This window comes from Lissotriton vulgaris, chromosome 10 (assembly GCF_964263255.1).
Source record: "Lissotriton vulgaris chromosome 10, aLisVul1.2, whole genome shotgun sequence".
NCBI classification, from domain to species: Eukaryota; Metazoa; Chordata; class Amphibia; order Caudata; family Salamandridae; genus Lissotriton; species Lissotriton vulgaris.
The window spans coordinates 1,014,556,333-1,014,583,062 of record NC_141698.1 but is presented as its reverse complement, the minus strand read 5'-3'; the positions used below and the strand labels follow the sequence as shown (position 1 = coordinate 1,014,583,062).

Here is a 26,730-nt window from a genome sequence, read left to right as displayed (position 1 = left end):
ATGAAGAGGATTTTTTGAGAATGTAAAATGGCTTTATTTAGCTTGCGAACTGGATGCAAGATTGAACTGATGGACTGATTTAGAAAAAAAAGGTAAATAACATACGTTTAGACTTGAGTTTATTCATATACAAAATACAAAAAATGAATAAATACATTGATAAATAAAATACAGATGTTTTGAAAACCTTACCAATAAGATGTTGTACACATTGAAACAATCTCAAGAATGCGATAAAGAACATATTAAATAAAGAGTTTCAGTACAGGTGTGCAATATCAAACTCAAGAGATGGGGTGAACCCTCTCGAGCCGGGCGAGGTGTCTGCCATCTAGGACTTTGCAGTGATCAATGACTTTGGAATACTCGTCCAAGATGGTAAAGGTTTTGTTGTACATAAAGAAGTTCTTAAGTCAGGTATAAGACAAGCTGGATTTAATAAAGGTTAGTTCCAAGTTCCAGTTTCAAGTAAAAGAGTTAAGAAGACAATAACCCCACCAGGAGTGGCCTCCCTGCCACTCAGCCTGCCTGCCATCAACTGCCAGTACACACACCAGCCAGGCACCCAAGATTCTATGATGACATCAGGCATTCCAAGACCCACACCAGCTGGGCAGCAGGAAAGTCACCAAAGCTAAATATAACAGGTTTGTTGCATTTTTATTAAAGGCACCAGCCTTTTCAGGTTCCACTGCATCCCAGGATGACTGTGTTCTGTGTTGTAGGTCCTTTCTCCTTGCTTCTAGAGTCACGGGCACCCTTCCTGCGCCACTAGGTGGCGCTCTCCCCACACAAGTCCATCACAACTTCTCATCCTCCATGCTGAATCCTCCATTGACGTAAGACTGCTGGGAAGGGTCCTCGGAGCTCTTGGGCAGCGTGTGCTCTGTGATGGAACTGGACGAGTATGGTGGCTCAAAAGGGACCTCGGTGAAGGCGCTGGAGACAAGATCGGAGCTGTGCTTCATCTGGACCTGCTTGAACAGCTGGATCACCTGTAATGAGAGACACCGGCGCCATTACTGAAGGAGCAATGCCATGACTTCACCACCAGGGGTCTGGACAAAGTACGACTGCATGCCTCCCCCTTAGAGAGAGCTAGAATGGAATCTTCCACTCTTCCGACAGTGCGTTCAGGCTGTACTCAGAGTTGTGATAGAACGTGAGGGCTGCAGTAATCTTATGTCTGTTCTTCTAAGAAACTAATGCATATCTGCCAAGGTTTCAGATTGCTATGTGTGACATTTTCATAATTTCAGAGTAATTATGAGTGACGTTTTAACGACTTTTTAAATGCTATGAGTAACACTTTCTCACAAGCTCACCTCGGCCATCTATGCTCTAGTCCCCTCTCTGAATTTACTACCTTCTTGGATATGCTCAGCTAGACCCTACTTCAAACACATACTCTTGGCATGACATGACTCCTCTCCTGACATGTTTATGCCCCACAATTTCTTCTCTGGGGCTTCCACATTTTACTCTATCAGCAGCTTTGTGTGTGGCATCAGACTGGAGTGAGAAATGTTCTTAAATATGGCCCCTGAGAACTCCAATCTTCAGGTTTGCTTCCTCCATAGACATTCAAACATCCTTCTTGTGGTGGCACTCCTGTAACTCCACATGCAACCCCCTGCCCCTGGACATCCAACATCCTAGGCTCCACACACACACTCTCTCTCGCTCTCTCTCTCTCTCTCTCTCTCTCTCTCTCTCTCTCTCTCTCTCTCTCTCTCTCTCTCTCTGTCTCTCTCTCTGTCTCTCTCTCTTTCTCTCTCTCTCTCTCTCGCTCTCTCTCTCTCTGTCTCCTTCTCTCTCTCTCTATCTCTGTCCTTTCCACTCTCTTTTCCCAATTTCCAAGAGCTCGTGATCAGTTGCCTTTCTTGGATTTGCCACTGGATGACACTACACACACACACATGCTCACAAAGGGACAAACAAACACACAACCACACACAGAGACTCACAGATGAACACACACACACACACACAGTCTACTTACGTGGGATTTGGGCACCGTTCCTATCCGGAAGAACCCGATGGTCCCACTGTCGATCTTGGTGCAGTTGACGATGGTGGAGGCGATGTTCTCTGGAGAAGGCCCATTGCAGAGGACTCCATCCACCTGAGGAGCAAAGACACAGGTGAGATCACCGCCCACAGACTCCCATCACACAGGCAGCTGCGGGGCTTCCATGGATACTAAAACCATGGCATCATTATCTTCATTTCAGGGCCTGGTTGGACCGCCTTCTCACCAAAGACATGGTGGGCACCTCAACAGGGAGCTCTCTACTCTACTGAATAATCCTGTTGTATCATCATCCAGTCATTACTCTCTGGAGTGTTTAAGAATAACACAAGCATTATTAAATGTGAGGTCACCATCTCCCCTATCGACCAGGATTCCTCCACTGCAGAGGCCTCACTTTCACTGCAGTATGAGTGACATCACACCAGACCTTCACTTTTATCCACCATCTTTCCTTCCTACAAATATTGGTCACAACTGCCCGAGGCTTTGCATGGACAACAATCCACTCTGATCCTCTCTGGATACGGCCTGCATCTTCACCATCCTGCTCCAGGGTCAGAACTGAGGTTCCAGGACTTTAAATAAGCATTGGCCAATCCTGGAGCCACCAGGATATAGCTGGGATATTCATCATCCCGTTGTGGGGGTCACCTACGGGCACAGTGCACCCCTTAACCATTCTCCACTACGGCTCCCCTCCAAGCATCCCAGTCATCTTCATCACCCTAATCAGAGGACCCCCTCAAGATACTGTGAGCATCCTACTCACCCTGTTGTGGGGATCACCTACGGGAACAGGGCACCCCTTAACCATTCTTCCCTAGGACCCCTCCCTCCACGCATCCCAGTCATCTTCATCACCCTAATCAGAGGACAACCCTTAGATACTTTGTGCATCCTCCTCACACTGTTGTGGGTATCCCCCACACATGCACACCCTTCAACATCCCACTCTGAGATCCCCCACACATGCGCACCCTTCAACATCCCACTCTGGGATCCCCCACACATGCGCACCCTTCAACATCCCACTCTGGGATCCCCCACACATGCTGCGCACACCCTCAACATCCTATTCTGGGATCCCCAACACATGCTGCGGACACCTTCAACATCCTACTCTGGGATCCCCCACACATGCGCACCCTTCAACATCCCACTCTGGGATCCCACACATGATGCACACACCTTCAACATCCTATTCTGGGATCCCCACACATGATGCGCACACCTTCAACATTCTACTCTGGGATCCCCCACACATGCTGTGCACACCTTAAACATCCTACTCTGTAATCCCACACACATGCTGCGCACACCTTCAATATCCTACTCTAGGATCCCCCACACATGCTGAGCACACCTTCAATATCCTACTCTAGGATCCCCCACACATGCTGAGCACACCTTCAACATCCTCCTCTGGGATCCCCCACGCATGCTGCGCACACCCTCAACATCCTACTCTGGGATCCCCCACACATGCTGCGCACACCTTCAACATCCTACTCTGGGATCCCCCATGCATGCTGCGCACACCTTCAACATCCCACTCTGGGATACCCCACGCATGCTACGCACACCTGCAACATCCTACTCTGGGATCCCCCACGCATGCTGCGCACACCTTCAACATCCTACTCTGGGATCCCCCACACATGCTGCACACACCTTCAACATCCTCCTCTGGGATCCCCCACGCATGCTGCGCACACCCTCAACATCCTACTCTGGGATCCCCCACACATGCTGCGCACACCTTCAACATCCTACTCTGGGATCCCCCAGTCATGCTGCGCACACCTTCAACATCCCACTCTGGGATCTTCCCTAGATATAGAAGAGGGACCATCACATCATTTTGAAATGCTTTGCAGTCGGTAAACTAAGTTGTCACTGGTCACCTAGTCCCATGGAGCAATTTTAAGTTTTTTTAACCGAATCACATTTGTAAACTTTATCCAGACTTTATCCAGTGTATATTTGGCAAAAACAACTACCAAAGATTAGTTACTAAATCAGAACTATCTAGAAAAACCCTCCTTTCATCAGGATAATTGACAGTGCACATGGGCTATCCCTGGTAAATGTTGTGTGTTCAATGCAGGCCACGCAGAAGACTCATTGGTCTATCAGGACTCTGGGTTCTAAACAGTGTCCTCAGATACACCTCTTGTGCTTGTAATGGTACTTACCTTGTCTCCCATCTTGGCGTACACTTGGTTGTGGTGAGTGGTGTCGGCTTCTCCGCTCGGATTGGCTGATGAGACCACAATGGGCCCAACCTGGTGAGACACAAAGAAACAGAGTAGGAGATTCAACTCACTTTCATTGGGCACAAAGCAGTGTCCCCCTCACCCTCCCCAGATATAGAGAGATGTGTTTACATATCTTAAATGTATGTTGATGTACACCACCCATGCTTGAGCAGGACTAGTAGCTCAGTGCCACTCATGCCCGCGCAAAGGGTGCAGCAGACTGGCAGCCATGCTCATCACTGGTGGCAGAACAGTGCCAGCCATGCCCGGGCAGTGCTGGCATCCCGCTACAACCGGACAACTCACCAGGTCAATCAGGGATGTGGTCACAGAACAATCCGGGATCCTGATGGCGATGCTCTCTGCGGTGCCAATGTACTTAGCGGAGTCCTCCAGTCCGAAGCACTGCAGCCACTCGCCTGTGGGTTCAAGAAGACAGAAAGGTGTGAGCAGGGCTTATTTTGGGCAGGTGTCTGCCATTGAAAGGCACCAGCACTCATGTTTGGGGACCACAGCTTTTTTATTTCATCATCACACTTGGACCTCAGAGCAAGAGGGCAAAGGCAGAAAAGAGAGAAATAAGGAAGAAGTGAAAGAAAGGAAAACAGCGACAATGAAAGCAAGGATGAAGAAAGTTCAAAATGAGATAAAGAGACAAGAAGTGCAGGGCTGTGGGAGGAAGAGGCATGAGGAGGAACAAGGTCAGACAGCCTTGGTATTTGCTAAACCCCACCATTCAGGAAAGCTATGGGCCCCTCCACTTAAAAACTAACCACTGATGTGAGTCCTGCATGATGGAGAAATACACAAAAAAACACTGGTAAAGTGAGGGGTTACCCTTGGAAATACCCCAATCCCATGCAGTCACTGTGAGTGACTACGCACCAGTCGAACGTGGCCCTCTCCTGCGCGCTCACAAGAGCACCCCTCTCCTCCCAAGCCACAGGAGGATCCTATGGTGTGCACTAAACTCACAACGTGCCCTGCTGCTGTTCAGCTCATCCCTGGAAGCCAATATTCAATGCGGCCAGGACTCGAAGCCTCTATATTACCAGCCTTCAAACTACACAGGTGCTCGCACTATAGGTAGGAAGGGTCAGATGATGAACTAACATCTCCTTATAGGCAAAAAGCGTGCAAAGGACAATATTCACCCTGTAGAGGGGGCTCTGATAATGGAGAGGATCCCTATTGGGATATGTCAGGCAGTGTAAAGATGTCACCTTATAGGTGTGGGTCAGATGATGAAGAGAAACTTTCATCTATACTCGATACAGACAGCAAAGTGTGCACTTCCCACAGGCGGGGTCTGATGAAGGAAAGGTTCACTCCCTGTAGACAAAGATACAGGTCAGTGAGGGGACAGTGTTCATCCTATGGATGGGGTCAGATAATGGAGAGGTTCACTCCCTGTAGAGAAGGATACAGGTCAGTGAGAGGACAGTGCTCTTCCTATGAGTGGGGGCAGATAATGGAGAGGGTCAGACCCTGTAGAGAAGGATACATGTCAGTGAGCGGACAGTGCTCATCCTATGGGTGAGGGCAGATAATGGAGAGGCTCAGACCCTGTAGAGAAGGATACAGGTCAGCGAGCGGGCAGTGCTCATCCTATGGGTGAGGGCAGATAATGGAGAGGCTCAGACCCTGTAGAGAAGGATACAGGTCAGAGAGCGGACAGTGCTCATCCTATGGGTGAGGGCAGATAATGGAGAGGCTCAGACCCTGTAGAGAAGGATACAGGTCAGCGAGCGGGCAGTGCTCATCCTATGGGTGAGGGCAGATAATGGAGAGGCTCAGACCCTGTAGAGAAGGATACAGGTCAGCGAGCGGACAGTGCTCTTCCTATGGGTGGGGTCAGATAATGGAGAGGCTCAGACCCTGTAGAGAAGGATACAGGTCAGCGAGCGGACAGTGTTCATCCTATGGATGGGGTCAGATAATGGAGAGGCTCAGACCCTGTAGAGAAGGATACAGGTCAGCGAGCGGACAGTGTTCATCCTATGGATGGGGTCAGATAACGGAGAGGGTCAGACCCTGTAGAGAAGGATACAGGTCAGTGAGCGGGCAGTGCTCTTCCTATGTGTAGGGTCAGATAACGGAGAGGCTCAGACCCTGTAGAGAAGGATACAGGTCAGAGAGCGGACAGTGCTCATCCTATGGGTGAGGGCAGATAATGGAGAGGCTCAGACCCTGTAGAGAAGGATACAGGTCAGTGAGCGGGCAGTGCTCTTCCTATGGGTGGGGTCAGATAATGGAGAGGCTCAGACCCTGTAGAGAAGGATACAGGTCAGTGAGCGGACAGTGCTCATCCTATGGGTGGAGGCCAGATAATGGAGAGGCTCAGACCCTGTAGATAAGGATACAGGTCAGTGAGCGGGCAGTGCTCTTCCTATGGGTGAGGGCAGATAATGGAGAGGCTCAGACCCTGTAGAGAAGGATACAGGTCAGTGAGCGGACAGTGCACATCCTCTGCAGTTATGGAACAGAATATTTACAGGAGCGCCCAAGATCCAAATAATCACTAAAGATCCTCCTTAGACTCACAGAGCAGGCAGTATGTTGGTGCTTGTCCTATATACATGGATAAGGCATTGTAGGGGTCTCCTCCCTATAGACATGTGAAGGATAAAGCACAGGTGTTGGCAGGACAGGCGACTCTAATGTAACGGGTCAGATCACACTCGGAAGTTGTGGTGAATGTTTGCAACAGGAGCGGTAAAGAAACAGTACATGAGGGAACATGGAAACAATCCTACATGGAAGCTGAAGAGCATGTATGGTCTGTGTGTACACATGAAGCATTGACGCCTGGGGCGGGTGGGACCGGGTCCTAGTCCGCAGTCACAATTAATGTGTGTGGTAGGTTTGTATCCAGATGATGGGTGTTACTTTTTTCATCTTTCCCCCTTGTTTGTGGTCATGAACTGGGATCTGCTGGTCTTCATGTGCTCTCAGATAGAGACCCCCTGCTCACCTCTTGGTATGACCAGGCTCATCTGCGAAGGCCAGGCCGCCTGCATGAAGTCCCAGAGCAGAGGGCTGAACAGGTGTCTAGCCGGCTCCAGCTGCTTCAAGGTCGAGATCCAGATGGACATGGGGGCGTCCTTGGGCTTCAGCTTTGTCCTGAAAGGAAACAAGACAGAGGTCAACTGAGTGAAGGGACGAGATCCGTCTCACTGGGATTGGAGGATCCAGAGTTGAGATTCTGGCCAATCTCAGACCACCAGCAGGGACATGATGATGGAAAAAGGAAGATTTAGGATGAGATCTACTCTCCATCTTAAGACTGAACGATGTATACAGTCATATAGAGCAAGACACTGGTCCTTTTCACTTGTCACAAAATGAATCCTGGTTTTTAGGGGTTTTTCACATGCCCCAAAAGGTGCAGAAAGAGGGATAGTACTGCTGGTCTGTTCTCAGTTTTATAAGGACGTTTGGTTTCTTCTTTACAGAAGTGTCTAAGGTTACTTGTTTGTTGTTGCTTCTTTTCTAGGGGTTCTCTGCTCTTGGTATATTGTTGTTTCTTTCTCGGGTTTCCTCAATGTAATTGGTGTTTGGCTGTTTCATTCTGTGGTTCTCATTGTTATAAGAATTCATCAATTTAAAATATTCACTATTGATTGAAAATAAGGGCTGTGAAGATAACACTCACCTGTACACCTTCTCCACGGCCGCCGGCCGGTTACAGGCTCCCACCACCGCATACACCGTGTCTGTGGGGACACCACAGATTCCTCCATCCTTCATGATTTCTGCAACAGAAGAGCAAGAACCCCATGATTATAGGTAAGGCTCCCTGTTTTCCGTGTTTACGATTTTTGCAGATAAATGCAGACAGAAAACATTTATTTTTTTGCATGTATTTATTTTTAAATGTGGATAAAAACTGAAATTGGGGTGCTTTTGAGTAATTCGAAACCCTGTTTGCCATGACTGCCAGGTCAATAGATGTGTGGCTTGATAGATAAGGGGGTTAAAAAAAGAAAGGCATTTTAGTAAAAGGCTTTAACAGCAGTAGATATGCACAACTTTGATACTGAAATTCACATATTTTCACATAATGCACTGATTTATCTTCTGAAGTGTTCACAGCACTGAACCCTGGCAGACATTCAACCATAAGTGTATATTTATCGGTTAAATGAATGTGGAAATATACTAATTTCAGCTTGATTTTTCCACAAAACCCCGAAAAAATATGGATATAACAAAGAAGTACAAACTATAATATGACTTATGTTATTAAGGATTCAAAATGTGACTTGGAGGTAAAATAGAAGTCTTATTTTTGCCAAGGAGAAATTTTTCTACTGGTAAAATCATGTTTTCACTAAGTCTTTCCGGACAAAGTTTAGCAGTAAACAATGTACAACTTTGTTAAACTAAGAATAGAAACATTTAAAAATTGCAGACATAACTGTTATCAAATTAGTAGAGTTTTAAATTTCTCAACATTAAAAAAAAAGGATTTACCCCCAGAATCTCCTTACCTGCGATCTGCTTGACGGATGTGGCCCTCCTGGCAGGAAGGTGGGGGCACTTGGAGGCTCCACCCCCATGCCCCTGGAGCTGCAGAAGTGGGCGGCCCATGGGCAGCTGGGGTTCTTCAAAGGTGTTACTGACCAGCCCAGCCAGGAAGCAGTAGAAGCTGACCAGGCCAAAGATGATGGTGACAGCAATGTCATACCCAACTGGGAGGGCTGCGATGGCGTCCAATAGAAAACTGATGAGGATGAGTTCAAAGGTGAGGCAATACAGGAACCAGGCTTTGCTTAGGAACAGCGTGCAGAAAATAATGAACCCATTCAAGAGCATGAAGCAGATGATGCCCACAGCCACGTGGAAGCCCCTCGTGGGGCCGTAGAGGCCACCGTACCTGGTGAGACCCCAGATGATCCACATAACTCCATAAAGAATAAAGGTGCTGCTCTCAAGGGTCTTACCACGCGAGAAGGCCACAGAGCCACAGACACATTTCAGAAGCCCTCCAGCTACCACCACCCACGGTAGGACGACAGTGGCACGTGCGTCTGTTGGGTCCACAGACATAGTGATTGCAAAGGCGGCCAAAATGCTGCCTGCGTGGCCAAGCACCTCTCCATCCGCATACTTAGAATAGCCGAGGTAAGGAACATGCAGGTCTTTTTCTTGGCGTAACTTGAAAATGCTAATCGGTGTGAACAGGCTCTTAACAATCCCCTCCCCTGTTGGAATCTTGGTGGCCGCTTTCATGTTGTAAAGTTTAATGAGGGTCATAAGTGCTGAAGCCACGTAGATAGCCACATTCACTCCTTGTGACCCACCATGGAAGAAACCAGTGGGACGTGAAGCCAAAGCGATGCAGTAGGTCACATAAAACAACGGATACAGCCCATCAACCAGGCTCCTACCAGCCATGAATACAGCCAAGACCATGAACAGGAGCAGAAAGACCACCAGTAGCGGGACAGGGAAAATGGGTTCAGTGGCCTGCCAGAACTGGTAGAGCAAGGAATACCCTTCAGCGAACCGCAGGATGGAGGTGAAGCCAAAGAAGGTGGCCGCCAGGGTATCCAAGGATCGATACGACAGGATGCAGACCCCAATCTGGAAGACCCCCGCCATCCAAAGCCAAGGCACCTGCCCCACAAAGAGACTGGTGGTCACTCCCAGGACCCTGCACCCAAAGACGCTGGCGGACACCATATTCAAGATCAGCCCAATGATGACCTGGTCGTTGCTGCTGGCGGCCATGGGTGAGCCTTGGGGGATGGCTTTAGCCGTAGCCAGATCTGTGCCAGGGAGGGTGACCAACTTCCCAGTAAGTATATGAATGAGCCTCCCTCCACCAAAGTACGCCCCAACAAGACAGACGAGGAGGTGGTTAGAAGCCACCGCCGAGGCACCAAACCTACTGTCATAGTATGTGGCGGTTTCATGGGCAGCGGAGAGCGAGATGGCCAACGCCATCATGGCGAGGGCAGCCTCCTTCTGAAGGATGGCCACCAGACTGATGATGAGCAGTCCCAGGGTAAAGGCTGCAAGACCAGGGACCATGGCATTACGAAGATCAAGGGACCCGCTGAGGACCCCCTGCCCGTCCAGGATATGGATCACTCCCTTAGAGCACCATAGCGCTGAGACCGTCAGGCAGAAGGAGGCAAACAAGGGGACAAGACCACGGCTCCTGCGGACTCCTGCGGAAGAGAAGAAAGGAGAAGTAAATATAGGAAGAAAGAAAATTAGAGACACAAGTAGGTGACAAGGTAGAGATTGGAAAGAGAGTGAAAGATTTGAAAGGAAGAAGTTAATATGGGAAAGGTAGGTTTAAAGAGAAAGAAAGCTGAAAGGGGAGAACATTAGAGGATTGAAAGGGATTGAGTGAGAGGAGACAGAGAAAGAGAGATGGGAGACATACATTTAAATAAAAAAAGGGAACTAGACAACAAAACAAGAGACAACGTGCTAAGAAGAGGATTGAGAGACGAAAATAAGAAAGGAGGTAGGAAAAGAGAGAGGTAAATACTGAAAGAAAGAAAATTAGACAAAAGGGAGAGGATGGAAAAAGAGAAAGGATGAGTGATGAAGAGAAAGAGGAGGAACAAAGTGAGGAGATAAAGAAAGAGAGAAGGGAAAAGTAAATTAAACATTAAAGAAAACTATACAATGAAAAGTGTGGCAAAGGAATAAAAAGAGCCACGGCAGAAAGGAGAGAGAGAATAACAAGCAGAGAGACTGAGTAAATGAAAACACAAATTTAAGGAAGTGGGTAGTGTGAGGAATGAGATAAATATAGTAGATAGAGAGAGGAAGAGAGACGGAGGGGAGAAGTGACTAAAGAGGGAAAAGAAAATCATTGAAAGAAAAGAATGATAAAAGTATTGGAAGTGAGGAAAAAGAAAGAGAACAATGATGGCCCGAGGGAGAAAGCAGAGGTGGAAACAAGATCGAGAAATGGAACAAGAAAAAGGTTCAGATCAGCATCAATGTAACTTCCTGTCTTCCCTGGACGATAGTTCTCACCAGTTCTGCAAACTCTCAGCCCTGAGCCGGGATCAGGCTTTATAGATTCCTGGACTGCACTTTATTTACCCACCATTGACCCACAGAACCGGCACCAGGCTTTTCGACAGGTTTATTTTCCTATCATTATGCGAAAGAAGGGGTCTCTTTTCTTACTCATAACCCCGAGGCCCTCCCACAGGGTGGGCGAGGGAAGACTTCCTCTCTGGGCATCTCCACCTAGCATTAGTTTCAAGCACTACATTCCCATATTGAGATGTCATAAGCGCATTGAAGCAATCATGGTGTATTTAAGTCGCACATTCTCAGCCGTATGCCTCCCTCTCTACTTCCCCTGAACCCCACGCGTGTGATCTCACCTGTATATCCCAGCAGAGCTGCCAATATGACCAGCAGGACCCCCAGGGGTGTACTGGGGATGAGGGGCGTGGCTCTGGAGGAGCTGTATGACGTCACTGCCAGCAGGAGGGAGCCTGGAAGAACAGCAAAGACAGCCATGATGCAAAGATAAATAAAACACACGCCTGCCAGGGTCCCTCTTTAGGAGGGAGTCTGGAAACACAGAGACAGACATGAAATGATAACGTACACTCACACCAGCCTCTCTTCCATCTTGGGAGGAACCCGGATACACAGCAAAGACATCCGTGACACAAACACACACCTTTCCTTTCAGATCTCCGCAGCACGCGCCTTAACCCAGAAAACATCTGTTCACTTTATTATTCCAATATTCAATAATGATTGGTTACAGGTGAGGTACTGGGAGAAAGCGCCTACATGGCTGTATTCAGACATGAGCTGAGCTATAGGGGACCCAAGACTTTCTGAGAGGCTTCTGCTCCGAAGGCCGGTGGAGCTGAAACAGTCAGTCGCACTGAGTTGTGAAGATAGCATGTCACTGACTCTCGCCAGCTCTACCGGCTCCTGGCCCTAACCCATCCTAAACCATTCTCTTAAGCCTCAGAAAACAACTCAACACTAATATGATTCCCTTACACCTCATCTAAACAGAGCCCTGGACTCTCCATTCACAAAGCGCTTGCCTGCCTCAATCGGATCCTAGCGCTATATAAAGGCATCAAACATGACGAAGTGGCAGTATGGGTCCTACCTGCAGAGATGGACAAGATCCCAATGGAATAGTGAAGGGGCTCTGGGGCCTTCCCTGGCTCCGGCATCCTGCGGCTGGAGTCAATTTGGATTGAGTCTGGGCTGAATCCGAAGTGAGTCTGGAGTTTGGTCTGAATCCGCAGTGAGTCTGGAGTGTGGGCTGAATCCGGAGCGTGGGTGAATCTGGAGCCCGTCAGGCTGGGGTAGTTGGAGTGCGCCCGGGTCAGTCACCGCTTGTGTCTCACTTCACACCCGGCCCAGCAGCTCTTTATCTACAGTGTCCCCGGGGGGCGTGTCTAGTCGCTGTCACTCACGGGGCAGTGGGATTTTCCCGAAAGGGCAGCGCCTTGCAACCTCCACCCCCCCTCCCCCTTTTCATTCTCCCCCCCCCCCCCCCCCCCCCCCCCCCCAGCTGCGTGGTACGAAACATGGAAGGGGGTTTCATACCCGCGAGCTGCTTCTACGGGCACCCTTAGCAGCAGGGGTCACAACTCACATACAGGACAGTGTCCAGGACAGGCAGGAATACATTTCCAGAGACAGGGCAGAGACGGGGAAGGGAGGGAGAAGGTGCTCAGATTTCCACAGAAAATACATCGGTTTAAAGGGGAATGAAATGCATCCCTCCCTAGAGAATATAAAATAAAACGGATTTAATTTCTGTGTTTATTCATTGCAATGTAGTGCCAACTAGGCCTCTCGAGGCACCATAGCGCCTGTACCGAGGAACAGGGAATAGACTACACACAAAGCGTGTACAATTAGAAACATATAAAGATTAGACTAACAGAAACGTAAATAATGTAATAATTACACAACAGGTACAGTGAGTGGCCGATCTAAGAAAGAGAGAGAGGACTTACCTGGACAGAGCCTTCCGTGTATGGCAGCGGTTCCTAAACTGTGCGCCGCGGCGCCCTGGTGCGCCGTTATGACTTGCCAGGGGCGCCGCACACGATGTGGGAAAATAGCGTCTGGCCGTGTGCTGAACAGGACGCTCTACCAGGGCCTGAATGCAGTGAGCAATTGAATGTTATTCCAGCTGCAGCGCAACATAACGGGGAGTAAGAAATGCCACCTGCATAATGCAGGAACCTGGTTTGGCACAGTAAGAGCGCAGTGCTGCCATACATGCATAGGTGCATACATACGTGCTTTTATCACAGACGTAGCCTCCGCATACCCCGTAATGCTCAGCAGACTGTTGAGCATTATTTCTGCCCACCGTGTTCTGCCATGCCGTGTGGGACCCTCTTCTCAAGTTACATAGGTAAGAGGGCAGATTCACTGCTCGCTCATGATTAACTCATTTATTTTGTCAAATCGAGTTTGAACTGGACAAGTGTTAAATACATGTCTGTGCAGTGGCCCACAGTCTCGTCGGAAAACAGGACAGCATCTTAGAGAACATGTAGGGCAGGCTTCTTGCAGCACAAGATTAACTTTAAAGATTTCAAATATTGCTACGTCACACAGCCCTTGTATAATTATATGCTGGCTGCTGTTCCCGCACTTTATGTGAACTTATTTATGCGTTTTTATATAGCGCGGACTTTACCCGAAGGCGTCAGAGCGCTTCACAATTCAATTCAATTCAATCTTTATTATGCTTTGGAACTCCTTAGAGGTCCACATAAAGAAAAAATACAATACAAAAATACCATTCACAGCGAAAATTGACAAATCATCGCAATTGCACTTACTAGAACACAAAGTGACATATTATTAGACACGTCAGTCTTCAAAAAATTTCTAAAAAACATTTAAAAAAATTAAAGATATGAAAACAAAATCTCTCATTAGGGGGATTATATAAAGCACACATAAAAGAATTCACATTTAAAATACCCGTTTGCAGGCATATTTGTCTTAGCCATTTGCTGCGATAGGGACGCAGCGCTGGGCATATAAAAAGTACATGTATTCGATCTTGAATAGAATGATGACAAAAATTGCAAATTGCAGACACTCCATGCCATTTAAACAAAAGATTATTTAGGGGTAGCAGATCTTGTCTCAATAAAAACCAGAATCTCCGAATACCATGAGATAAGTTCCAAGTAGCGTAAGGTTGGGCGGATTTTCTTGCGAATGAATCAGTAAGAAGATTAACACCCTTCTTATCGAGAATAGCAGAAAAGTCTAGTCTATAACTAAGGTCCCATGTAGCATCTTTCAGGACAGACTTTAACTGGGATACAGATAAAGAAAGGAGGGTACTCTCTTCCAACTGCAAGAGGGATACAGCCTTTCTAAAATTGCTAACAATCAAGGAGTGTTCCCCTAAACCTCCCAATAGTTCAGTCCTTAGGAGGAACCTCATAGTCCCCTCTTCTCCTCTGGCTATGCTTGCGACCCAGCGTACCACAGCAGCCAGGCCCTGCACCCAACTGCTGCGCAAACCAAACTCAAGTCTGCAAGCTGCCACGGAGCAGGCAGAACTGACAGAAGATATACTTCTTAGCAATTTCCCCTCCACCCTATTTAAAAAATCCCAGTGCTTGATATCAATTAATTCTAAGCCATATAGAAGGGTGGATGGGACCTTTGCCCTAAAGACCTCCAGTAAATGAGAAAAATGCCTTTTTCCCAGAGCCGAATACAGTGAATTTAAGCTTCTTCCTTGAGCTAAAGCCTTACGGACACTGTTATCGATATGGGATTTGGCACTTAAGTTATCACAAATTACTTTTCCCAGAAAAACGTAATTCTTTACAACCTCCAGTTTGTCATCTCCCACAGACCAGGTAAAGTTCCTAAATTTATGTTTTTTCCGGCCTGTGATGCACATAATTTTACTCTTACTTGCATTAATTTTTAGGAAATGATCAACTGCATACTGATGTAGAGCAAGGAGGCGTTTAGCAAGACCTTTGGGCATAAGATCCATTATTATGATATCATCCGCATATAACATACATGAGATGTGTTTTCCGCCCAAAATTGGAGCTATACCATCGCAAGAAGAGAGAGAAGCAGGTAAATCAGCAATATATAACGAAAAGAGTAACGGAGCAAGTAAACAACCTTGCTTAAGACCATTGCATGAAGGAATAATCTTAGAGAGCCCCTTGTCTCCTCCTTGCAAAACCTGGCACCAAGTGTCTGTATGTAGCAACTGAATCATATCTAATAGATACGGCGGCATTCCCATAGCCGAGAGCTTTCTCCACAGCAGTGGACGGTCAACCTTGTCAAATGCTGTGGAGAAGTCTATAAAGGCCACATAAACTCTTCCGCCACGTACCCCTATATATTTATCAGTGATTGTCTGAAGAGCGGAGAGATTGTCCAGCGTTCCGTGGCCCTTACGAAAGCCTACTTGTTCTAAGGGTAAGATTTGTTTTAGCGCCACCCAATCATTAATTAGTGATAGTAGACATTTACAAAACACTTTCCCAATAGCGTCTAGGAGAGCTATTTGGCGATAGTTGATAGGTAAGTTCCTATCGCCCTTTTTGAACAACGGAACCAAAATACTCCCCTTCCAGGATGCTGGAATGCATTTTTTAAGATAACAAATCCTAAAAAGAGGAAATAGGATTTTACTCCAGGATACAGGATTTTGTTTTAAGACTGATATCGGGAGTTCATCTGGACCCATGGCACCGGATGAACGCATGTCTCTTATAGCTAATTCTATGGATAGTTCTGAGGGGTATTCAACAATAGAGGAAGTATTTTCCTCAATTCCCCTAAGTTGCACATGCCGATCATTTTTTGCATACAGACTTAAGATGTAGCTAACCCAGGTTTGTTCGGAGATAGGAATTGGAGATGGGCGCACTCTAGAACCACATCCCTCCCCGATAAGGGTCCAGAATTGTCTAGAGTTCCCATGAACAGCGGCTTCTCGCAATCCAATCCATAACAGGTCCTCTTTTTCTCTTTTCATTTTTTTCTTTAACCTACTCCTCCTCCTTTTAAGAAGAGATATTTTTTGTGATCTTTCTACTGCACCGCATATGTATTGTTCCCTCACCAGCTTATTTATTTCCTTATTAAGGGAAACAACCGCTTTAGGGAGGATATTTTTTTTCCTAGTTAGATTCGATTTTTTAGCGGCAGAGATGACCTCCTTTATAAAAACATCAAAAGAACACTCTTCCACCCCCTGCCAATTATTTAAATTGGACACTGTTTTTTCAAGAAGGGGTTCTAGACCCTTCATGGCTTTATAATCCCAAAAACATCTTCCTGTTTTTTGAAAGGTGACCGCCTCCCTATCCAACGCCCAAATATCAGAATTGGGTGGCTCTAGAGAGAGTGTTAGTAAGATGACATTATGGTCACTAAGGCTGGTGTCCATGACCACCAAATTACTTAACAAAGAGAAAGTAAGGTGGTCAACAATTATATAGTCTAAGATTGATTTGCTGTTGAAGGAACTATGAGTGTAGTTTGCAGGGACATCAGATGGGAGCCTACCATTAGCTATGAGTCCCTCTGCGCTATATAATTCTTCCAGCAGCAATTTACCCCGTTTATTTGTTTTTATATTATCTGGAAAAATGGCTTGGGGTATCAATAAGACCTCCTCTTTTTCTTTATTCCTAAATAATTCTAGACTATAATTGGACACTTTACAATTTAAATCGCCGACTAGCAAAAAATTAGAGAGAGGGATTGTTTTTTTCATTTGTCTAATAAAGATAAAAATTTGCTTCATAACAGTGTTATAAAGATCACCAGGCGGAATATAGGCATTTATTATAACAAAAGGGTGTCTCTCCCCAGTTTTGTCCAAGTTGGAGAGGGTCACAGCCTGAAAAAAGTTACTGGGATCTATATAATGAGAGAAACTCCACTTAATTGTATTTAATAAAAGGCAGGCAATTCCCCCTTTTGCGTGTCCTCTACTATAGGGGGATGCCGCCACCTCCAATACATAATAATCCTTCACTATATTCAATTTATCAATACACCAAGTTTCCTGAATGCAGATTATATTAGCATTCAAGGAAAAAAGATATGATAATTTTTCAGGATTGTTATTGATGCCGGCTGCATTCCAGGAAATGACAGAAAAACTACTGCTAAAGGTGAGAGAACAGTCTGGGATTGTCCGTCACCTTAGTCGCCAGGGCACCGGGTAACCAGTTCCATTGTTGATCATTTTCAGAGATACCTCTGTTTATCATTATAGGGGAGGGAATGGGGTGTGTTACTATCCTTTTTGTTTTTGACACACAAATTTTTAGGTCATCAAAAGGTTGAGAGAGACCAACCGAACTCAATCCCCTATGGAGACCATTCGCAGTTTGATTGTCACCACTAATGGCGGTAAACGGCACCACATCAATCCCCTGGCTCTGAAAAAGTTCTGCTTTATTTAATATTAAATTCACTATCAAATTTGAATAAAATCTTACCCTAGTGAATGACGTGGACCCTGATCCCAATAATGTTACTAGGTCAATGTCACTAGATTTAATTAGATTTAATCCCTCAATATCCTTACAACATTTCAACAGAAAGGATCTGTTCAGGCCCAAATCAATATCAAATAATGGGACAAAGTCCAAAAACAAAGAATCAGTACGAATTTCCGTGAATTTATGAGCAATATTTTGATCCACAGTTGCCCCTTCTATCCGTATATGGAATAGAGGGGCAGAAGGATTTAAAGGAGTAGGGACCGCCGAGGCAGAGCATCTTTCTTCTTCAACTAAATGGTGGGTCAAAATTTTTTCTTTTCCTATACCCTGATCTGTTAGGTTTAATTTAGAACAATTCCTAATAATCTCATCGGAATTAACGAAGAGCCCCAAGGATTCAGAGGATGACCTAATTAAATCGTGCTTCCGAGATCCCTTATCCTTATCCTTATCATCTACAACCTCAACAGAGGGGGACTTGAAGGAAACTTTGGGATTCTCAAAGAGAATTTGTCTCTGCCTCTTTTTTATAAATCTACGGAGAGACTTCCTCTTTTTCCCCCCCTTGTGTTTCACATGTTTTTCCGTTTTTTCCTCCAATTCCGGCCCCTTAGGTTCAAGATCAAAAATAGGAAATAACGCCACTTCGGCATTAGCATTAGGAATTACCAAATTATTTTCCTCAGCAGCAATACCTAGAATGGAATCATGTATACAATTAAAAGCAGAAGATTTCAAAGTAGGACACACGTCCTTTACTACAGGAGCTACCGGTGTATTCTCAATCAACAGGCAAGATGTATTAGCCTCAACATTATTGGGAGGTATTAAAATGGGAAAGTCGGAGCCGCAGCTCCTTTCACAGGTCTTTGATAATAAGGCCTTTAAAATTTGGGTAACAGAGTCCAATACGCAATCCGAGCTCCCCACAAATTTATTAAGTAGCGTTAGAATTGAGGATAGCAGCTGTTCCAAGGAAAGTAAAAATTCAGAGATGGGTTTCTCTGTATTTTTCAGGCTGGGATCATTAATAGCCTCAATCCCGGTTATATTGAGCAATGGACTAGTAGAGATATTTGTTTTAGATGAAAAATCTTGTGAATTAGGAGAGGGGGTGCTACTAAAAAGATGGAGGCCAGAAGGGGTAGCGCCCATAGGTGTCTTTACAACTTCTAATAATGCCCTAGGTACATCAACCAGATACCGTTTACATAGCACTGGGTCAATAACCAGGGGTTGTGAATCTTCGTTTATATCCTCCCTCAACTTGGAGAGGGACGGTGACCCATTGTGCGAAGCATTTACAGAAGATAATAGAGTCTTAGTATTTTTGGGATTATCTGGGTAGGAAGTTAAACATTTCTCATTCTCCAAAAGTACAGAAGTAGTTGATGGAATACCCACAGAAATACAGGAGCTTAGGCCAGGAGTTCCCAGTTCTACCTCCTTCGGTTGACAAGCTAACAAAGGGGTAGGAGTTGAAATCAGGGAGATGCTCTTATTAGAAGCAATATTTTCCTCAGGAACACCATCTATCGCTTTCTCCCAAAGCTGAAAAATCTGGGTTTGACCTTTCAACTGGATTGTTGAAGCATTCTTATTTCGAAGGGGGTTGGATCTAGTCTTGGTGGTGGATCTCCCCCCCAACAATCTTCCAGATCTCAGCTTTTTGGCTGTCATATTACAACTAAGATCAAAATATTAGGAAACAGGAAATTTAAAATACCAGTACACAGGTTAAAATGTATCACGAAAAAAAATACTGTCTAATAACACTAGCAAACAATCAAAGGCATGTCTAAAGTCACTACATAAACAGCAATTGCCTAAATCTACACGCAGACCATGGGTTACACAAATGTGTTATCTCTATGTGAATATAAATTAGAGAGTGGGCCCAGCCCAGCCTACTTCAGACCACTGAGGGCCACAGAGGGCCCGCTCTTAGTCCGGCCTTCGTCCGCGCGCGTCCCGCGTTCGCGTATACTAATGTGTTCTTATGGGAGAGGAAAAAGGGGGCGGAAAGAGGCACCAGGTGCGCGCGATGGAGAAGCGCTAGCACCTCTGGTCCTCGCAGTCCCGCTCCCGCTCCGTCCAATGAAAGCTTCTTGCACCAAATCACAGTTACAGCAGCACTCAGGCTCCTCGCTCCTCAAACAGCGCCTCTGTGCAGAACAGCCCACTCAATCAGGGCACAACGCTGTGTAGAGTGCGCGAAAACTTCAAGGCAAATGTAGGCAGAAACGAGCGGCACCCGCGGAGCGGGGGCCGCGAGAGGTAAAGTAGCCTGCAGTTAGGGGGCGGGAAGAGGCACCAGGTGCGCGCGATGGAGAAGCGCTAGCACCTCTGGTCCTCGCAGTCCCGCTCCCGCTCCGTCCAATGAAAGCTTCTTGCACCAAATCACAGTTACAGCAGCACTCAGGCTCCTCGCTCCTCAAACAGCGCCTCTGTGCAGAACAGCCCACTCAATCAGGGCACAACGCTGTGTAGAGTGCGCGAAAACTTCAAGGCAAATGTAGGCAGAAACGAGCGGCACCCGCGGAGCGGGGGCCGCGAGAGGTAAAGTAGCCTGCAGTTAGGGGGCGGGAAGAGGCACCAGGTGCGCGCGATGAAGAAGCGCTAGCACCTCTGGTCCTCGCAGTCCCGCTCCCGCTCCGTCCAATGAAAGCTTCTTGCACCAAATCACAGTTACAGCAGCACTCAGGCTCCTCGCTCCTCAAACAGCGCCTCTGTGCAGAACAGCCCACTCAATCAGGGCACAACGCTGTGTAGAGTGCGCGAAAACTTCAAGGCAAATGTAGGCAGAAACGAGCGGCACCCGCGGAGCGGGGGCCGCGAGAGGTAAAGTAGCCTGCAGATAGGGGGCGGGAAGAGGCACCAGGTGCGCGCGATGGAGAAGCGCTAGCACCTCTGGTCCTCGCAGTCCCGCTCCCGCTCCGTCCAATGAAAGCTTCTTGCACCAAATCACAGTTACAGCAGCACTCAGGCTCCTCGCTCCTCAAACAGCGCCTCTGTGCAGAACAGCCCACTCAATCAGGGCACAACGCTGTGTAGAGTGCGCGAAAACTTCAAGGCAAATGTAGGCAGAAACGAGCGGCACCGCTTCACAATAGGAACAGTAATGATACATGAGGAGAAAATTACAAGTGAACAAATTACAAAAGCAGACGTTAAGTAACACGAGGTAAAAGTGAAAATTGTGAGCAAACAAACTACATGAGGTAGCAAACGGTGCAATACAGGAGGAAAAAGTGACAAGTGTGCAGGTTACAAGAGAAAACAAAGTACAATTAGAGGTATAATGCTGCAATCTATCGCAGACACTCAGGCACAAGAACAAACGTTACGTAGGCAATGGTGGCACTTGTGCAGTATCTAAAGCAAACAAAATGTGAGAGGTAGCAAACAGTGTGCTACAAGAGAAAAGTGGCGTGTGCATGCTACAAAAGAGTATTAAACACAGGTACAAGGATAATACTGCAATAGATGGTATACACTCCAGCCACATGAACACACTGGGAAGGCACATCCATAATCATGGAGAATAGCATTTTCAGTAATGGGAGGACTTCCTTCAGGTTCCTTCCTTCCTACACCGGCCTGATTTCATAGTCAGTCACAAGCTTTTATTCGATATGCAGAGATATCTTATAAGCACATTTATAATACAATCAATACAATGTACAAAAAATCATTGCCACAAGAAGTCAGTATGAAATATTAAAAGAGATAAAAGGATATAAAAGACCGTTAATAAATTAGCTAAAAAGAGGATTAAACAGCTACTGACAATCTCTTACATCGAATGAGCCAAAACTGCTTTAAAAATTTAGCTAATCCGCACACAATGGGGGGGGAAGTGTCCGTGCTTAGGATACGCAAGGCTACTAAATGACTGCGTGTGCCCATATTTCGGCAGAGTGGTTTCAGCCAGAAGCTCCTAGGCCTTGCGTAATCCGGGCATTCAAATAAAACATGCGCAATGGACTCAGCCTTACTCGGGCAACATGCACAGTTGGGAGAAGAACGGACCGCTAATGACCATTTCGATACCAGAGCACCTAGCGGGAGGGAACCAACTCTAAATTTAAAATAAAGAGCTCGGTCAAAGGGGAGAGTGATCAAGTCCAGGTAGGGTTCAAAGGCCACAGTGTCTTTAATTTGTAGAAAGGCGGCAGTGGACCTGCAGTGGTTGGAGCTTGTGATTAGACGCTCCGCAGTCCATTTCCAATAAAGCGCCTTGACAACTTCTTTTGGGGGAGCTGAACGGGATGTCCAGCAATCTCCTAGTCCGATATTCTCCAAGAGCTTTTTGGTGTCATTTAACCATCTTATCTTAGCCCAACCCCCCTGGCTCATTATATCTCCCAGGGCATCAGCATAGGATTTTAATTCTTCGCTCCTCCAGATCCGTGTCCACAACAGGAGCGGGCGAAGCTGGGCCTGATCTTTGATGTTTTTACATCCCGTGTCCATCCACACTGGTACTGATGGTGTGCTCAGTGGAACAGAGATGAAGGATTTTAAAAGCTTGCTCTCTGCTGTGACTAGGGCATCCAGTCGGCAGTGGCCCCACAGTTCTGCCCCGTACAAGGCTGATGTCGCTACTTTGGCCTTGTAGATGTCGAGTACTGGGGTAAGTGATCTCCTAGTTGAGGCTCTGTATTCCCTCATGAGAGCTCCTCCTACTTTCCTGTGGTTAAGGACCATTTTTTCAATGTGGTTTGCCCAAGTCATCCTGTCCGTAATCCGGATGCCAAGGTAGTCGAATTCGGCTACTTTCTCTAGGGGGATAAAGTTGAGTGTAGGTGGGCGGCCCAATTTTTTAGGTGGATTAACAACTAAGAATTTCGTTTTGTCCACATTTATTATTAGCCCTTTTGCATCACAGAACTCCTGGAATCGTGTTAATAGTTTCTGCAGGCCTTGTGGGGTCTTCGAGATCAGGAGCGTGTCATCCGCAAAAAGCAGGGTTGGGATGCGGACACCTCCAAGACAGGGGGCGTCGGCTGGTTCTTGTTGAAGATGTTTTACCACCCCATTCAGATATAACGAGAATAGGGTGGGTGCCAAGACGCAGCCCTGTCTTACGCCCCTAGACACTGGAATCTTCTCAGTGAGCTCTCCGTTTTTACCCCAGCGGACCTGTGCAAAGGTGTGGGCATGAAGGCTTATGAGAAGGGACAAGATGTAAGGTGGTAATCCCAACTCATGAAGGACCCTCCAAAGCTCTTCCCGGGGAACTAGGTCAAAGGCAGTCTTCAGGTCTATAAAGGCTAAGTAAAGACTACCCTTGCCTAGTTCCACCACCTTCCACCCCAAAAGGGACAGCCTAAACACCTGCTCTATAGTCCCCATACCAGCCCGGAAACCTGCCTGAAAGTCTGATAGGATTTTATTCTCCTCCACCCAATGGAGAATCCTACCAAGGATAGCTTTACCAGCTATCTTTTGGGTGGAGTCTATCAGACTTATGGGGCGATAGTTGCCCGGGGTTTCCCTACACCCTTTTTTATAAATAGGGACAACCACCGCCCCTTTCCAGGATTCTGGCACTACTCCTCCCCTCATAATATCATTTAGGAGAGCTGCTATGATTCTCCCCCATTCCGCTGGGTAAGCCCTCATGAGGTCACCCGGAAGGCCATCCGGGCCCGGTGCCTTGCGTGGTGCTACCCAGCCTATAACCCCCTCGATCTCTAAGGGAGTGAAGAGGTCGTAGGCATGAGGTTCAATTGCTAGTGTGAGGTCCCTCTCCACAGACAGACCCCCATCTGGTGGGAGGTATAGGGACCCAAAGTGTTTTACCCAGCTTTGAGGCGGGATGTTGCAGGGTCTCATGGCTGCGTCGGATTTGCTCCGTTTACTTATAAGATTCCAAAAGACCCCTGAATCCCTGATTTTACTAGCCTGGAGTAGGTCTTCCCAATATTTATCTTCCCACTCCCTTTTAGCCAAATTAAGGGACTTTTTATAGGCCTTCCTTGTTTCCTGGATCACACTTTGGGATTTGGATTTGACTGCCTCAACTAACTTTGCCTTATGGCCCCTACATGCTTGGGTGTACCACCCCTCAACTGGTTTTTTAGTTCCTGTATTGCCCGGCTTTTTAGAGTACAGGGTAAACACGTTGGTTAAGGCTTCAATCAGGGAGACAAATAACCCACTCGCTTTACCCACCCCTTCTAGGGAGGTTCCGAGAGATGTTACCGCACGGTTTAGATGGGATTGAATTTCCCCAACCTTTGCCTCGGATAAAATCAGTTTCGCCCATTTAATTCTTCTACCACATGGGGAGACTTCCGATTCATCTACTGGTACGGGTGCCAGGTTGATGTTGGCCCTCCTTAAGGGTTGCCACCATTGTTCCATTTTTAGGGAGAGTGAGTTGTGATCACTTTCTGTCGAAGGGACCACCTGCATGTCCCTTACATAAGACCATAAGCACACGTCTATTAGAATATAATCCAGCCTAGAGGTGTGCCCTGGTCTATTGTAGGTATGGGCACCCCCCCTATCCGAGGAAGTCCTCCCATTCGCTGCCCTTAGATTAAATTCAAGACTCAGGGAGTATATCTGGAGCGCTACTTCTGTCCACCTTTTGATCGGTGGGATGTCCAGTGCCGGGATCCCCCACCTAGCATCCTCCTCATCTTGGTCGAGGGAAACGTCCGAGCCCAAGGGCTCGAACGTGCAGTTCATATCACCTGCAACCAAGGTGCGTGTCTTATGGGGGGTGTTGTTTAACAGGGTCTCGAGGAGAGCTATTACTGGAGACTTTCTCCCACCCTTTGTACCCCGTGCATACACATTATAGATATTTAGCACAATTCTTCCCCTTTGGTCTATAAGGGTAATATTTTGTATGTCCGGGGAACCTGTGGGAGAGTCCACTACTCTACAGTTTAGAGAAGCCGCGACCCAGATAAGAAGGCCGCCCGAAGGTCGGCCTCTCCCAGATTCCGAGACTCGCGCAGGAGAGGAATATGAGGAAAATCCCACCCTATGGACCGGCACCAGGCTCCATGTTTCCTGGAAGAGGCACAAGGAGTGCTCATCAACCCATGCAGTAAAATCTGGAAGAGCCAGTTTTCCTGCAATCCCTGCGACATTCCAGCTGAAAACCTTAAAGACTAGGTCCGTCACAGCTGGAAGGTCGCTGGGCGCCTGGAAGCCCCTATCTGTAGGACTCCTCCTAGTTATCCGAGGAGAGCAGGGATCTTGTGGAATTGCTATAGAGTCTCCCATTCCACTTGCAAGGTTTGTTTGGGTGGGTGGTGCTCCTACTGGGTCTACTCTGCTCGCTGTTTCCAGTCAGCAGGGGCCAATTGCCCACATTTGATTCTCCCTATTGCCCCCTACAACCCCAACCCAGTTTTGGCCAGAATTAGGGGAACTTACACTTCCTCCATTAGGGCTAACAAGGTGCCTAGGGTAAAAATATGAAAGATCTACCAGTTTAACCCCCGGGGCCCCCATATTTTTGATAGGAGTACAGATGGATGGTACTACTCTGGGGTCTTGGAAGTTTATGATTACACAATCCACCTCCTGCATTTTTTTCCCTTGCCCTACCCATCCCACTCTGCGGACACTTAGGATAATGCCGTCCACACCCAGCAGGATTGGCTTGTTTGTCTTCAGCCAGTGGATACACTTGTTCTTGAGTGATTGATGGTTTTCCAACTGGCCGTCCTTTAGGGGAGGCACATTAACCATGTAGATGTAGATGTAGAGTCCATTTATAACGCGCTAGCAATCGCTCCAAGGAGCATCTCGGCGCCAATATGAGGACAACCAGATGAAAAGGTTGCCTTACTGCTAAGGAGACCATAACCGGGATCACACTAGCGCTCTGGCCATTGAGTCTGGAAGATTGTAAATCCAGGTTTTCAATTGCTTGCGGAACTCAGACTCCTTGTCCAGTGCTCTTAATAGAGGGGGTAGGGCGTTCCATGCTTTGGCACCCAACACCGCTAGGGATTTGCCCCCGCGGGTTTTGAGTCTGAATCTAGGGATGGTCAAAAGATTGGCATTGGAGGATCTTAGTGCGCGGTTTGGACAGTATTTTACAAATTTATTTCTTAGGTAAGTGGGGCCTGAATTATGCACAGCGCGAAAAGTGATAGTTAAAACTTTGTGGAGGACCCTTTTAGTTATAGGCAGCCAGTGAAGTGCATTGAGGGCTTTGGTTGCTGAGGATCTTCTTGGCCATTTCAGAACCAGCCTTGCAGCTGCATGCTGCACCATCTGGAGTTTATGGGTAACCATCTTATTGGTGCCAGCGTACAGGCTATTGCAGTAGTCAATACGGGAGGTGACTAATGCAATCGTAACAGTTTTCCTTGCTTCGAGGGGCAGCAGGTCGAAGAACTTTCTAAGCATTTTTATTACCCCGAAACAGGTGCCTGCCACTTTTGACGCTTGATGTTTGAAGGATAGATCGGCGTCAAACTGTACCCCAAGGTTGCGAGCCGAGGAGGTAGTGTGAGGTGGAATTTCTGCCTTCTCAGGCCACCACAGTCTGGGGATGAAATCATTATTTGAGCCTATGGGCATGATCTCGGTCTTTCCTGTGTTGCATTTTAGGTGGTTTTTCCGCATCCACTCAAAGGTGGCCGTTAGGCAGCACTTAAGCTTTTCCTCCCAGGCCTGGTTGTCTTTGTCCATGACCAGGATCAGTTGGGTATCGTCGGCATATGCTATTACATCTATGCCGTAGGACGATATCAGCTGAATCAGGGGTGCGGTGTAAACATTAAACAATGTCGGACTCAGACTGGAGCCCTGAGGTACTCCCGTTGACAGTGGCTTCTCGCTGGAACGGAATTCTCCCAGAGTCACCACTTGTCTCCTGTCACTAAGGAAGTTTTTTATCCACTCTAAGGCAATACCATTAATGCCAGATGTTATTAGCCGGTCTATTAAGATGGCATGTGAG

The 26,730-nt window shown here is 47.0% G+C and overlaps 1 protein-coding gene across 1 annotated transcript; it reads right to left on the bottom strand.

The window, feature by feature from the left end:
• Positions 1-800: 800 nt before the first annotated feature.
• LOC147689181 (uncharacterized) lies at positions 801-12,479 on the bottom strand. The gene is made up of 9 exons (XM_086939879.1): positions 12,413-12,479; positions 11,658-11,771; positions 8,787-10,472; positions 7,949-8,048; positions 7,268-7,416; positions 4,600-4,712; positions 4,231-4,320; positions 2,003-2,125; positions 801-995 (listed from the first exon to the last, which is right to left on the bottom strand). Exons 1-9 carry the CDS (start codon positions 12,477-12,479, stop codon positions 801-803), a joined length of 2,637 nt encoding a protein of 878 aa, XP_086796005.1.
• Between the last annotated feature and the right edge of the window lie 14,251 nt (positions 12,480-26,730).